The sequence below is a fragment of the Arachis duranensis genome, chromosome 4 (assembly GCF_000817695.3).
Source record: "Arachis duranensis cultivar V14167 chromosome 4, aradu.V14167.gnm2.J7QH, whole genome shotgun sequence".
Lineage (NCBI taxonomy): Eukaryota > Viridiplantae > Streptophyta > Magnoliopsida > Fabales > Fabaceae > Arachis > Arachis duranensis.
In genome coordinates, this window is record NC_029775.3 from 114,562,818 (window position 1) to 114,580,007 (window position 17,190).

Sequence of the window (17,190 nt, forward strand, 5' to 3'; positions counted from 1 at the left end):
AAATATTTACCGGCGAAATTTATACCATTAGATTATTTTTGATAGTAATTAATTTACCATAAACTTTTTTTTATTTTTGGACGATAAATCTAACGGTACTCAACGTTTTTTTTATAATATATCTTAGAGTGCATAGCAGTAAATTTTGATGAACAAAAAAAAGTTAGTGTAAGTAAGAACGAAGAGAAGAGAGAAAAAGATTTCTTGTTTTGGACTCACAAGTGAAATCGTATATGTTCAATTCTATTATATAACTAACACATTAACCACCAGTGTTAGTATTCCAAGTACTCTTAATAAACTAAATATAATTGTTATTAAAATTGAAATTGAGTAATTCTAAAAGTTAATTTATGAGAGAAAAATTATCTGATATATATAAATTCTCTAAAAATCTTATTTTTGAGAAATGTAAAATTTATAATATATCATTTTTATATTTAAAAATAATTAATCATTTGGAATGTAAATATTTACTGTCTAATAATATTGAATTGAATAGACTAATATAATAAAATTGAGATTGAATAGGTTTACCTTAATTTTAAAAATTAAGTTATAGAATTATAGAGTTTTTAAATCTTATCCGTTAGAGATGTAAGATTTGTAATACTTTATAAATGAACAAAACTATAACTAGTAAACCTACATATATCCAAATCAGAAGCCAAATAATTGAAGATAACAAACTACGTTAACCTTTTAGGCTTCAATTCTTATCGAAAGATTAGTGCATTCCAAGAGGTTAAAGTTAATTAATATGGATAACCTAATAATTGTTTTGGTCTGGATAACCTTATTATATTATAATTAATTTCTATTATGCAATACATGCAGATAATTATAAGAATTTGATATGTAAATGAACTTTAATCTTTGCGCACTTTATCTCGTGTCAGAAAATATCCAACAAATCAAAATTCCAGTTGTACGATGTAATTAAATCTCAATAATCTGATAGTGCGTCCCACATCACGCATGCATAATCTTTGGATAAGTGGCATCTTCATTAGCAGATAGATTAGCTTTAAATTATTAATACATTCAGCTGGCAGCTAAATAATGATATTAATTAATTTTGATTTTCATCATGTGCAACATGAACTATAAATTAGTGGTGACCGACCACAGCTTATAATTTAAATTACAGAGGGAAACTTGATTTCCATCGTTAAGTAAAACTTTATCTTAATACATCTTGTTAAGGTTATCTCTAGTGAAGGAAAAGACTAAAAGTGATTAAGTGATTTTTCTTATGGTTAGTTATTGGTTGCTAGGCATTACTTTCCTTGTAGCATTGGTTAGTTATTTTGCGTTTTTTTTCTCTTCTTATACTTAAATTTTTCTTTATTTTAGATGAATAATAATAATAATAAAATTTTAATTTCTTTTAAAAACATTATTTATACCAAAAATATGAATAACTATATATTATGAAATATGAATACAAACATTATTTTTTATATGACACAACAGATAGGTATACTAGTTTTAATTTTTTGTTAGATATAGTGATACGGTATATATAAAAAAATAATTATTTTTTTGATTGATTATGATAATATTAAATATTTTTTATTAACGTTAAAATAAAATTAGACACGCTAATAAATAATTATATTTAAATGTATTTATATATGTTTAAAAAATATTTTTTATTTTTTCTATCATTATAAAATTAGACATAAAAAATAAACATGTCAAATAAATAAATGTTTAACAAATATAATATCTAAAATATATGTAACACATGGACACAGAACTTATTATTTAACAAAGTATATGTATCATATATTATATATGTAATAAGTTGTACAATCTTCCATTTTATATGTACATTGATGATGAGACACATTTTTTTTGGAGTAAAATTTCTTTTCCCCTCTGTCATTTTTTTAGTTTAAATACTTGTACTTTAACGATTGAGAAATGACAGTTCGTCTCTTATATCTTTTTTTTTGTTAGACGCATAAATTCTTCTATGAGAATCTCCAATAAAAAAATTGATAAAAAATACTTACATATAACATTAGCTTGTATGATTTAACATTCATCTGTCCTACATTGATGATAACTATTTGATTGTAACTGTTTATTGTTTATACAATCATTAAAATAACGCTTCAGATGGATGATAACCATTTAATTAAAACATCGTTTTGATAATTATGTATGAGCTAAACAGTTTCAATCGAATAGTTATCATTCATGTAAGACTGATGAAGATTGCATCATGCAAGTTACATCACACAAATATTTTTCGTCATCTTTTACTAAAAATTCTTATAAGATGGCTCATGCATCTAATAAAATAAAAAGATAAGGACTCATGCGCCTAATAAAAAAATTAGATAAGAGGTGAATTGTCATTTTTCAATCGTTAAGGTGCAGATTATCTAAATTTGAAAAAAAAAAGAGGCCAAAAAAAATTTTACTCCTTTTTTTATCAACTTCTCTCATACTCTAGGAACCAAACATAATACACAGTTTTTTTTAATATCAAGCTTATCAAGAACAGAAATAGAGTGGAAACCTTGTTACCATATAAATCGAGTTAAGCTCTTAATACTATATCGAAGTTCTTGAATTGATATGAAAAATTGGAATAGAACATAGAGAAGTGAAGAAATTGAGAGCAAATTCTTAGAATGCAAGTAATATAGAGTTTTACACTATGATTGTTGTTTGATACACAAGTTAGGCTTTGGTATATATAGCAGTAGTGAATGTAACTAATTCTATGGAAAGCCTAACTATCTTTAACTACCCTTGGCTATTCTAACTAATTCAATTAATTGGAGATACATGGTTAGTTGTATCTCGCTTATCAATATAAATATACTCATATACATAATGATTCGTTTGATGGCTGAATTTTAGTGTCCATAGAACATTTTGAATTACATATAATAAGAATTGTATAGTAATTTAGTGTATAAACTTTGGTTCTTAATTTTTGGAATACCTTTTCTCTTATAGTAAAATGGCAACTTAATTTCTAAAAAAATTTACGATGGACAAATAATTTATTTATAAAGAATGAAAATGATCAAATAAGTCTCTAATATTTATTTATGTTGGACACGTACCATTTTTTTATCAAAAATTATGAGATTATAAGTGGACATGAACTAATTTGTTTAATTTTAAAGTTTTAAAAGACTTATGAAATATGGACACTTCAATGAGTTGCGCGTGTTGGACATATTTTGGATATAACACTCATCGACATTCGTCCGACACGCGTGTTTGCCGTGTCCAATCGTGTCTTAATAAAAAATAAAAAAATTCTTTTTTGGATACGTTTTGACAAACCTAAATACCATCACTTGTCAGCGTGTCCAATCTTAATCTTAACATATATTCTTGAAATAAATTTAGATATAGTATATATTATTATTTATTAAAACAAAAATATTTTAAATATTTGATATAATTAAAATAAAATATTAAAAATAATTAAAAAAATTTATATTTTAATATTAATAAAATATCAAAATATTATTAAAATTTATCTAAAAAATATTATATATATATACACACGTATTCTCGTGTCTTATAATGTGTCCCATGTCGTGTCGTGTTCGTGTCTGTGACAGTGTCGATACATCGTATAGTAAAAGACTAACTTGTAGTAAAAACAGAAACAGTTGTCATTGGAGTAGAATCAACACTATCAAATGGAGTAGAAGTACTTTGGGTGGCATTCACAACACTAGTTCTAGATACATATCCACCTTCATTAGGAGCAACTGCAAGACCAGTTAATACACTAGGATTGTAGTTGAACTGTTATGAGTAGTTGAGTGATTTTGAATATCAAATATTTTGGTGACGGATTAGATCTTTAAAATTTTAGTTAGATAAATAGATTTTTCTCTGACATCAAGTATTTTTGACATAAGAATTTGATGTGTTTGGCGAAAGTAAATATTAAAGACTTATTTAATAATTTTAATTATTTAATAACAAATTTTTTTACACAAAATTTATTAAGAATTAAATTGTCATTTTACTCGTTAACATATTATTTATAAGATTTAAACACAAAATCTATAAATTTACAATCTTAACTAATTAATTTCAGATTTGTTAAAATCATATTAGAAAGGTGGAGACTAGTATTTTATTAAGATTATTGATGCCAGATCAGTTTAATTTTTGGATAAAAAGAAAATTAGTTAGTAATCAGGTAATTCAAGTTATCCTAATCCATTCCCCGGTAGGTCTAGTTGTCACACCCACCCACCTAAGCAAATCGAATTATCCAAATCTTAGTTGATTAGATTGATTGATTCTCTTGCTTATTATTGATTACTTAATCATTAGAGAAGTCTAATTAATAATGATTCCAGATTCTAGAGATAGTAATGATGTTTGGAACCGTACAATGTTGACAAAGTTGCTTTGCTCATTCCTTTATGGAGGGCGTGATCGCCGAATAAGATACTCAGGAATCTTAGATTTTCTTATACAGATGACGAAAGAATACGAAAGCTTTGGAAAACCACAAAAATAAAGTGGGTTAGCATAAAAAGCCAATCAACAAAGTAGGACAATTTACGCTAATAAAATAAGGTAAATTTTATAGTTTTATAAATTAGTGTTTAATTTTTGTTTAATTTATTTTTTATGATAAATTTTAAATATTTAATAATTATTTTTTTATATTTTAAAATTAAATATTAATTTTTAATTTTTTTAATAAGTTAGATAAATATTTTTAAATATTATAGTAATTACCTAAAATAAATAGAGATCAAAATTTTAATTAATTATATGAGTCTTCTTATATATTTCTATATAAATCGAATTAATTTGGGGAGTGGATTTTCTTTAGTGAAAAAAATTGGATGGTGTCCAGTGGAAGATCTCATCTTTTATTGTTCTCTCTCCTATTTAATTTTGGTTTCACTTATAGAATTAAAAGTGAGAGATTACACTTTATTCTCTCAAGTGTTAGAAAAAATGGAGAAGATCCATTTCTATTAATTTGACTCTATTTATATTATTTATATATAGTTTTCATTCAATTTATTATACATATGCTGTATTAATAGTAAATTGAATTAAATTAATTCGATTTATATAAAAATATTTAGAACATGACTTATAACCAATTCTGATTTAGAATACTTGCGTAATTTTAAACTCCATTTATTTTATTAATGTAAATTATTCAACAAAGTATGTAATATCTGAAAATATTTCTCCCATTAAATTGCTAATATCCTTTATCACTATTAATCTATTATTATTGATTGTTTCGTTTTCTTTTTCCCTTGATCATATTACCTACCTTAAATTATGTTTAGTTTTGCTAGAGATTGGATAAATTATACTCAATTTAATTAATTGAATTTATAATGGAGACTTTTTAAATTAAAGAAACATGCAATTTTTTAACGAACAATGAACGCAAATTAAAGGAAGATATTATTTGAACCGTCCTTCTCATTTTCTTTATATAATGATGCAGAATTTAGAATCGATTTCCACATTGAAAGAAACAGAGAATTGATGCTTATAAATAAATAAATTATTATACTAAATGTTAGTCGGATTATTCTTCAATATCCAACAAATGCTGACGCTAATTATTTTTATTAATTAATACCTGTTCGTTTAAGAAAAGTAAAAAAGCAACGTGCTTTAATCCACAAATGTTTTTCTTTGGTGGTGAACTTTAGTCCAAATAGGTAAAAAATAAAAAAAATAAAAATAAAAAAAAAACGTTAAGGGTCTCAAAAATATAATTAAATAATACTCTAAAGTGTGTACTTGTTAAGTAGTTGTTAAAGATATGATGAAGGATAAGAATGAATAGTAGTGGCAATAATATTGAACCATCTTGCCAGCCCAATTACGCATTATTGAATCTCTTTCTTTTTCCTTGTTTAGGATTTTCCTTTACTGTTTCTTTGACGGCTTTTTTTTTTTTCCATTTAAGAAAACGTAATCTTATTTCGATACAGTGATAGAATTACATAAGGTTACACAAAATGTCTATGATAATGAAACAGAAATATCATAGTGCTTATTTAACAACCCCACAAAACCCCATATGCCCCAATTACACTTGCTCCACATTCATCGCACAAGTCACAAGATATGATTCATGAAGCTTTGTTTTAGAAGCAATTCCGTTATGGTTTAAAATAATATGTAGTAATTATCTATATGCACATTAACATTTTATACATTATCTTGGCAATTTTTCTCCGTCCAAGTTTTTATTGGTTTATTGAGTGTCTAATAAATATTTTTATTTGAAGAGTGAGTTAATTATTCGATCAATCTAAACTCATTATAAATACTTATTTTTATAAGTATATTAAATAATTTTTTGACATTTTAACTTATTTTTCTCATTTTGAATAAATTAAAATTTTATTATATCTTTTTTATTTTCAATATCAAAATAAAATTGATAATTTTATTCTTCTTAATATATATGATTTTTTTTTGAGACATAAATTAAATTTTTTTAAAAATATTATTCTTTAAATGTGTAAAAGTTGAAAAATTTTTGTTGAAAGATAAAAAAAATAATTTCAATTCATTAAAAATTTCCTTAAAACACTATAAAACTTTATAAATAATTCAAAAGAAAATGATGAATATTCTTAAATCACATTTTTTTATTTTTTAAATTTTTAAATAATTTTTTATTTTTTCTGTCTTTTAAAAATTAAGAGAAGTATTAAACATATTATTGACATGTCCTCCTATCACCACTCAATTTAAATATGGTGAATACAAGTATACAGTAAGTTAGTAACCTTGACTCATTCAATTCTTCAGTTTGACCATTGACTGCTTTGACCTTTTCTCCCTTTAACGCGGACAAAGCCGAGTAGCACTGTATTAATTAGTGACTGAGAACTCAAATTCTATTTGTCATTAATTATTATCCATTAATTGATGAATTTTGTTTTGGTCCCACAATTTTCCTCAAAATTAGCCACATCTCTGGCGCACCCTTATGCCTTATACCGCCACTAATATTTTTGGAACTTTCTATTTATCATCTTCTTTTATTTGCTTTTACAGATTATTTTTGTTTCACTAAATAGTGAATACTACGTACCTTTTTTTTATGGTATTCTCCGGTTGGACAGATTATGTCATTAGCTAATGAATTACTACATGTATAAAGTAGGATTTGAATTTTCAACACTTATCTAAACAGATTAGTAAATTAATCATTAGACCTACTCAATTTAATTAATACTATATACTTATTATTATTTTAAAAATAATTAATTTTTTATAATTATTATATAATTTACTACATAAATTAAACCAAAATTTTCTTCGGGTATTAATAATTAAATTAATAATTATTATTTTTTTATTTATGATATATCTTTGAAGTTTGATAAACTAAAAACTAATTTATCAAATAGATCCATTTAAGGATTTGTCATTTGTCAATAAATTACTAAAACAAACTACCAAAAATATCCATGAAATTTACGAACGCTGACAAAAATATTCATAAACTAAGAAATTAACGATGTACTCATGAAAGATGGGTTCTGTATGACAAAAGTATTAAAATCCTAATTTTTTGTTGATTTTTTAATAAAATTCTTAAACTACCCCACCATCAATCTCAACTCACTTTTTCAACCTTCCATAACCCAACCTGCACCTTTAAAACCCTTACCATGGAGTTCGAAACTACTCCTACAACAGACCAGGCCGAAATCCATAGTGGTTGTGGTGGTGGAAGATCAAATTTCAACCAGTTCAGTTATAAGTTTACAATCTATATCCAAACTAAATCAATCAAATACCAAAAAATACCCAAAACATAAAAATTTTTAAATCTATTCATCCAATTTCAATTTACTATAACAAAATTAGAAGTAGAAACAGCCATCAACCACCAAAAATCAACGAATCTATTCATCCAATTTAAAATTTACTTCAACAAAAATCAGAAGTAGAAGTAGCCATCAACTGAATCTTCTACAAATCAATCTCAACCTTTATAAAAAAATAGAAGCAAATTTAAAAAAAAAATTAGAACAGTATTTTTTTAGTAGTAACTAAAATAATTTCTAAAAAGAAGAAAAATAAAATAAAAATTATTTAAAAAAATACCCTTTTTTTCCGCCGATTGTAACATCGTCGATGGCAGAATCTCCATCAGTAGCGCCGCCTCCTTTTTTTCTTTAATTTCTCTTTATCGAACCCTCTTTCTGCATGTAGCACGCAGCACCACGACTCCTCTCTTTTAGCTGGCGCGTGATGATGACATTCTCCTCGATTGGGACAGGTGCATCACGCCGACGTTCTCCTCGGGTTAGATCACAGGTGCGCGACAAAGGTGTTGTAGTCACCTTGAAAGTGAGAGGGGGAAGCAGTGAGATGCGAGATTGGCGGTGATTGTGTAGGTGGGTGGCGGACGGTGGTGAGGAAGTAGGAGGAAAGTTCTGTGACTCTACGAGAGTTTTTGAGAGAGGAAAAAGTAAGGAGAGAAGAAGAAGTGAGGAGAGAGAGAGTGACGGTAGAATAGAGTTAGGGTGGAGTAGTTTAGAAATTTTATTAAAAATTCAACAAAAAATTATGGTTTGGATATTTTTGTTGTACGGAACCCATCTTTCATGGGTACAACGTTAATTTCCTTAGTTTATGAGTATTTTTGTCAGCGTTCGTAAATTTTATGGATACTTTTGGTAGTTTTTCTAAATTACTATATATATAAAGCAAGATTCAAACCTCCAAAATTTTTTTAAATAGACTAATAATGAACTAATTATTAGACTAATTCAAATTAATTTAAACCTACAACTTTGATTTAATAATTTTTTCGTTTACAAATTATATGTCACCATTACTAAGGATGTAACTTTATTTATTTATTTATTTTTGGGCTAGGCAAGTAAAATTAAGCAAGCCCAACTTTATTTTTCTTTTAGTTTCACAAAATTGTATCATATGCTCATTTGTATGTAACAGTCCTATATGTCCTATTTATTTGCAGGAATCAAAGACAATAAATGAGCATGCAATGCTATTATGTTCATGGACTAGAATAATATAGTTTGAATCCTAAATTTAATATAGTCCAATGCCACAGACAATTATAAGTTTTGGTGCATGGATGCTTAAAACGATAAAAAGAATTAGAGAAAAGGGGGAGAAAGTCAAAATAGGCTCATCAGCAAACTAACTTTTCTAACATGGAAGATATGAAATTCAAGAAATCAGACAATTCATCAAAATGTCAACATTAATAAAAAAATAACTATAATGAGAACTAGGCTTATGAAATAGGTCATCACAGGTAAAAAAAAAGGATTAAAAAGGAGAGCTAAGAGGATTGTCTGGAGACCACCACCATTGAGTCGGGTCAAGATTAATATTAATGAAGCATATAACAAGAGTTCTGGAAGCGGAGTAATATCAGTAGTAGTTAGAGATCACAGGAGAAAGATGATTATAGATTCTGCAATAAGGTTCAAGGCTAGTTCTGCATTAGCAACAGAGGCAATGGCAGTTATAAATGCTTTGATAATATCAAAAAATTTGTAAATGAAAAATATAGTCATTGAGACTGATTCACTTAACATAACACCAGCGATTAAATCCAAAGGTAATATAGGTAAAATACAACCTATAATCCAGGACATTAAATTGTTGATGGAGAACTCTAATAAATGTGGTATGATGTGAGTACCTAGAAAAGATAATGCCTTAGCCCATTCTATAGCAAAATTAGCTGCAGCGAATAATTTAAAGTCTCGATGGGGCTTCGAACCACCAGGAATAGTCAGGATGATTTTGAACAGAAAAACAATGAGAGCAAGTCGAAGTCATGAAAAGAAGATCACAAGCATAAATGTATGCAATTTGGACACTGAAGATCACAGAAGAGGTGATAACGAAAGAGAAAACTAAGAGAAGAAGGAACAGCAACCAAAATTTACAGCAGTACGAGTTGATTCTTATAATCAGACTCAAAACAACATGCAGCAGCATTAGCCTCAAGAATCGTCAATGACAGGCAAGCTTAATAGAAATGGAGGAGAAAAAATTCTGCAAGACGAAAGAGATTGGAGGGTCATGAGCATCGACGACGAAGGAAGGTGGTTGTGGTTGAGAAATACTAGCGCATACAGCAAGAGTACCCATCGGCTGCATCAGGAAGATGGCGTCCAACTATGCATGCTAAGAAGTGTAGAAAAAATTGAAGCAAACTCAAAAAACCCAATTAGAGAGAAGTCAATAATTTCTCATCATGGTCAGGACAAAATCGCAGCAAGTGACGATAAAGAAAACGTGGTGATGATTCCCAATAACAGCAGCAGTTCGCATTGCGGCAATATATAGAGTTAGTCGATATAGTGATGACGAGGTACGAGAGTAGCATCTTCTTCACATGGGAGAGGCGACGTTGCGGTGTCAATTTGATGGAAGTTTTGGCCATGGAAATGGAGCAAAGATGTAGCCAGCCGATTTGGGAAAAAAGGGAGATCAAGTTTCGAGTTATCTTGGGGGTATGGGTTTAGTGTTCTAGTCTGGGTATTTTGGCACCAGATACTGGTAAAAAAAAAAAAACCTTAAGTGTGACATAATATGAAAATAAAATTAACAATTTTTTTAATCAAATTGGATTAGTCTAGTGGTTAACTCACTAATCTGCTTAAATAAGTGTCAAAAGTTCAAATTTCGTATACTGAAAAAATTAATACTCAAATATATTGTTTAACATATCAGTATAAAACTCTTTTATAAATAATTATAGTGAGTACTAATATGTTTTAAAAAAAATAAAAAATATAGTGTTTCTTAAAAAATAACTCGTTATTAGAAATGTCAATTAAGACATTATTTTTTAAAATTTGAATTATTCATATAAAATATAAATAATATAATAAGGGATTAAAAATTATTTAATTAGCAAAAAATATATTTTTATTTAATAAAAAATGTTTGAAGATGAACCAATAATTACAAATGCTTTTTTAAAAAAAAACTATAATGCTCAATATATATATATATACACTTAGTATTTTAATTAGTATGAGTGTATGACATGTCATGTAAAAAGCCAAGGGGGGAAAAAGGTTCTATTTAAATCGAGCACAAATATATCGTCACTAAGAAGTACAAACCTCATCTCACTCGCTTATTCTCTCTCACTTTTTCTCTCTCTCGACCACCACCGTCCACCTTGATCACTTTACTCATATAAATGCCATGCAATGCAAAACACCATAAGATAGCAATTTGTGTGTGATGATAAGCCACTACCAAAGATACATCCCAATCACAAATAGCAAAAAAGACTCTCTCTCTCTCTCTCTCTCTATATATATATATAATGAGGCTACTTGCATCTCTACCTACTCATCATCAACCAAACTCTACTATCCCCTTTTATTCTTCTATGTCTAAAGCCAAATGCAACCCAACTTTCCAAAATAATAATGCTACTATCACTAGCGACACCACTTCTACTAGTTTGTCATTCAACAAATCTAAGCTCTCATGGGGTCGTCTCAAGAGTCAATTTGAGCAATGCCATTCTCCCAAACTTGGCCACAAGTGGATGCAATACCAAGGAATCAACCATTGGGAAGGCTTGCTTGATCCTCTTGATGATAACCTAAGATGGGAGATTCTAAGATACGGCCAATTTGTCGAAGCTGCTTACCATTCCTTTGACTTTGACCCCTCTTCTCCCACTTATGCCACGTGTCGTTTCCCCAAGACCTCACTCTTATCTAGATGCGGTCTAAAAGACTCCGGATACAAGATAACCAAGAATTTGCGTGCCACTTGTGGGATTCGGTTACCAAAATGGATTAATAAGATGTATGAACTGCCACGCAATCAGTCTAGCTGGATTGGTTACGTGGCAGTTTGTCAAGATAAAGAAGAAATCGCACGCCTTGGCCGGCGCGACGTGGTGATTGCTCTCCGGGGAACATCCACTTGTTTAGAGTGGTTGGAAAACTTACGCGCTACGTTAACAAAATTACCTAATCATATGAGTAAGGATTACAATGTTGATGACAACAACAACTCCGGTGGTGATAATAATTCTGCTAGGGCAATGGTGGAAAATGGATTTTTGAGTCTTTATGTGTCTAAAACAGCTACAAATCCAAGTTTACAAGACATGATAAGGGAAGAAATAGCAAGAATAATCCAATCTTATGGTGATGAGCCACTTAGTTTAACTATAACTGGTCATAGCCTTGGAGCTGCACTCGCCATCCTTGGCGCGTATGATATAACCGCCACCTTAAAAAATGCACCAATGGTTACCGTGGTTTCTTTTGGTGGGCCCAGGGTGGGAAATGACGTGTTCAGGAACCAACTGGAACAAAGTGGGACCAGAATTCTGAGAATCGTTAACTCTGATGATGTCATCACAAGGGTTCCAGGTTTTCTGGTGAAGAATGATGACGTGGCAAGCATTGGGGATGTCCACGTGGCACGCTTGCAGAGCTGGTTTCATAAGCGCGTGGAGGACATGCAATTGGTGTATGCTGACGTAGGCCAGGAGTTGAGGCTTAGTAGCAAGGAATCACCGTACCTCAAGAAAGGAGATTTTGCCACGTGTCATGATCTAAAGACGTATCTACGTTTGGTAAATGGTTTTGTGAGCTCTTCATGTCCGTACATGAATGAAGTGACGGAGTATCAATCAGAACCTTTGCTTTGATCCGTTCTTATTAGATTTGGACCAAAGCTTATACAATCTAATCATAATTCTAATAATTGTTTCGTTAGTTGTAAATGAAGATGAGGCTGTGCTAATTATGAAGTGATTATTGTAAGAATATTAATCACTTCATTTTATATAGTGTAAGATGACATTTATTTGACTATAAAATGTACATTCATATATATTTTGATGTTCAATTATATAGATCAAACTGTTGGCAAAAAGAGATTTTTGCATTACTAATTATTTCATTTATTTGTTAACATGTTCATTATTCAAAAGATTGTAAAATTGACAAAGAATCAATTATAATAAGTATTACATTTTTTAAACTCCAAAATGATAAATATTATTAAACTATACTAGGTATATATTAAAATTAGTTATTACTATAAAATATATATTAAAATATAAAATACATATTAAAAATAATTTAAATAATATTATTAAACTACTCTTTTATCTTAATCCATGATAATAATAAAAAAAGTTTTGTAACTCACAAATTCAGTCTAACAAAATTCATAAATTCAGTTTTAATTTTAGTTTTTATCATCTTATCTTATCTTTATGTTATCTTCTTATCTTATCTTTACTTTTATCTTTCGTAGACAATACTCTATATATATTTAGTTTTACTTTTATAATTCAATCAATTAAGAAATATACCATACACGCATAGTCCTTGAACTCCAAACACTTTTGGTTTTCTGATTAATCAAATAGTTGAAGCAATACATCATTATTATTATTGTTAGTGATGGGTTCGCCGTTGAAGAAGATCATGCTATGCAGTTCGGAAAAGGAGATTTTCAGTGTGGAAGAACAAGTGATGGTACAACATTCTGTGATCATAAACAACATGATCGAAGATGGGTCGTACAACCATGAAGAGAGCAAGATTCCATTGGATTGCGTTGACTCCAAGACTCTCAAGAAGGTCATCGATTATTGTACACACCACACTCACCACCACAACGACAACCAAGAAGATCTTGAGGCTTGGGATGCTCAATTTCTCAATGTTGATTCTAACGGCCTTTATGATTTGTTGATGGCAGCAAATTATCTTGAGATTAGAAATCTCATGGATCTGATATACAGAACTATAAAAAATATGATAAAGGGAAAGAAAATAGATGAGATACGCAGAATCTTGAACATTAAAGATCATGGCTTCACTCCTGAGGAGGAAGAACAAAATCGCAAGGAGTACCCACATTTTTATTAGAACAAATCTTGTCTACTCTTTAATTTTATTTGTTTTAAATTTTTTTTCTATATGATGATCAACCCCTAGTATTCAACATGGGGATGTTAGAGAGTGTTTTGGCTCTTTTCATATCGTACAATTTTCTTTTCAATTATATATTTAGTTAAATTTCTTTTTATTGTTCTCGTAAGTTAAAGTGGAAGAATAATTTAATAAATAATTAAATATAATATTTATATATAAATATATGATAATTGATTTTAGTGTATAAATAATATTTTTAAATATTATTAGATTAAAATTTTTATTCTAAAAGATAGTTACATATTGACAAATTTTAGAGAGTAATAAAAAAATTGCTCTAATTTAAAGACAATCATTAATATTAAAACTTCTATCGAATGATGGAAAAACTTTAAAAGAATCGATAGTTTTAAATTCTTTCCTATTGTTCAATATTTTTATATTAAAACCTATATATATAATAATAAACACCCGTTAAGATTTTTTTTTAAGAAAAAAAAACATAAGGAGAAAAGAGAGAGAGAGAAAAAACCATTTTGACAATGAAACGCTGAGTAATGAGATATTAGAATTAGATATACCCGATAAGATTCTAATGTATATACGAATTGAAGGGATCTTGAAAAAAATATATATCAGTTTTTACAGAGCAATAACTATATATTATTGTTATTGATGTGAAGATAATAGTTATAAAATGTGAGTGTATATTATTTTTATATAAAAATATGTTCAAGTGAATAAAAATCTACATTTGTTTGTTTATTTTCTTTTACAAATAAAAATTTTATGATTTGAATATATATCTCTCGTACATTCTCTCATTTAAGAGTTTTTTTTTTTTTAGTTTGGATGATTTTTTTATAGGATTTTTTTTCTTTTTATATACATGATAAATTCATCAATTTGGGATATTCTAATCTTAAATTTGCGCTTTTTTTTTTATTAAAGTTAAGAGACTCGAATCCACAACTTTTTAATTGAGTATGAAAAAATTATGCTATTTGAGTTATAACTCATTGGCAATCCTAAGCTTGCTCTTGTTTTTGTCGAGTTGTCAATATATATAGTGCTTTTTTTATTTTATTAAATTCTTTATTGTTTAATCAATTTGAGTTGATTGAATAGTTAATTTACTTGTCTGTTTAATTAAATATCAAGAATTTGAATTTCATTCTGTATATATAATAATTTATTGACTAATAATAAAATAAATAAAACTCAAATTTACAATAAATTAATCCTAAACATATTGAGTTAGGCAAAACTATAAAAAATAGTCAATGAGTTATAGTTCAAATGGTATAATTTATCCATACTTATTTTAGAAGTCGTGGGTTCGAGTCTCCCTATCTTTAATAAAAAAAAGAGGAGTGCTACACATACAAGTCATTTGGTTTACAAGTCATACAAGTTGTGAGAAATTTAACAAAAAGCACGCTGGCTCATAAACGATTTCCATAGCGTGCTTCGCGTTCCTCCAGCTTCTCCTCCTCCTCTTCCTTCTTCTTCTCCTTCTTCTTCTCCTACTCTTCTTCTTTTTCCTCCATAAAAACGAGTTTCTTGTCAAATTTGTTCAATCTCCCTCGTGCGTTCTCTCTTTACATTTTCATTAGTTATTTTATCTGCGTTTATCATTGGTATTCTTGCTTCGTTTTTTTTATTTTCATGGTTTCTGAAATCAAACTTTGAAATCATTTTGAAGATAATGGAACTTCAGAAATACATCCAAACGATTACAGAAATACACCCAACCGATTACAGAAATACACTCAAACGGTTACAGAAATATACCCAAACGGTTACAGGAATTCACCCCAAATGATTATAGAAATACACCCAAAGGATTACAAAAATACACCCAAAGGATTTAAAAAATACACCCAAAATTCGTTGAAGTACACCTTATGCATAATTCAGAACTCTTCCTCTTTCTCCTCCTCATCTTCTGCTGCTTCTTCTTTTTTCATTTTCTTATTTCATATTCTCATCATTCTTTTTGGGAGGAAAAAATCAAACAAAGAAGAAAAAAATATATAATGTTGCAAAATCAAAAGAAGAACGAGGAGAAACATGACAATGAAGATGAAACACTTCAAAGAAGAAGAAGAAGAAGAAGAGGAGGCACGGAGAAAGAAGAAGAAGGAGAAGAAAAAGAGGAGGCACGGAAAAAGAAAAAGAAAAGAAATAAATGACTTGTATGACTTATATGGAAAAATGCTTGTATGTTGGGAATTTCTAATAAAAAAATTAGTTGTTGTTTAAGATATATATGAAAACCCTAAAGCTAGCATATACAGCAGTTTGGACCAAACAAATTAAAAGAAGATATTTAGACTTTTAAAATCTACTAATATATATTGGAGATCTGGAAATTTTGAACCCAGCACATTTCCGTTAGAGTATAAAACACTTACAATTTTAATTAAATTTTTATTTGTTATTGTATTACACATTTTTAATGAATAAACACATTTAAAAAGACACGTTTCTGCTACTAATATATTGATGTGTGGATAGTCACCAAAAAAAAAAATTTTGATGTGTGGATGAAAAAGTTTAGGCGTCTTTATAACGGATATATATTATGTCCAAACTCACGCATAAATACCAGAGAAATGTAGATATTTTAATTATGGGAAAAAGAAACATGAAAAGGTTGGTGGAATGAATCTGCTGGTGTCTTTTTGGAAGTTATAAGAAAAACTAACATTTGATTCACGATGGATTTTGCAGGGAAAGGAATAAAGGTGTTTTAAGTGTGCCAAAAATTAAGGTGTTTTAATGCTTTTAGCTATTAATTTTAATGGCTAAAATCAATGAAATAATTTAATTCCACCTACCTGAAATGGTTTCTATAGTATCAATATAATTTTTAAGAAGTACTCATATAGAAACAAAAAAATAAAAATAAAAAAAAATTCCTCGGGTGTTTTGAGTTTCTCCTGAAACAACTTACACTCTGTTAAAGCACAAATTTAATTTGAGTCATGTTCGACATTATTATTTAAGAAGTCACTCAGATAAAGACGCTGAAAACGTCTTTTTATAAAGATATTTTTTAATAATTAAAATTTAACACATATAATTGATTAAATCGTGTTATTTTTATTAAAATTAAACTAGACAAATTGATTTGACCGAAAAATGGTGAATCAAATCTTGAACTGATCTAAATTAATATTATTTTTTATAAAAAATTATTACAATATCCTATTATAGAAAATGACTAAAATACTTCTATTATATATATTAATTTTGA

The 17,190-nt window shown here is 28.3% G+C and overlaps 2 protein-coding genes across 2 annotated transcripts; both read left to right on the forward strand.

Annotated features, from left to right (window-relative positions):
* Positions 1-11,397: 11,397 nt before the first annotated feature.
* LOC107486128 (phospholipase A(1) DAD1, chloroplastic-like) lies at positions 11,398-12,769 on the forward strand. Its single transcript, XM_016106678.3, has one exon. The coding sequence runs from the start codon at positions 11,405-11,407 to the stop codon at positions 12,686-12,688; it is 1,284 nt and encodes a 427-aa protein (XP_015962164.3). The 5' UTR covers positions 11,398-11,404; the 3' UTR covers positions 12,689-12,769.
* A 648-nt stretch (positions 12,770-13,417) lies between these two features.
* LOC107486127 (SKP1-like protein 11) lies at positions 13,418-13,922 on the forward strand. The gene has a single exon (XM_016106677.3). The coding sequence runs from the start codon at positions 13,452-13,454 to the stop codon at positions 13,920-13,922; it is 471 nt and encodes a 156-aa protein (XP_015962163.1). The 5' UTR covers positions 13,418-13,451.
* Positions 13,923-17,190: the final 3,268 nt, after the last annotated feature.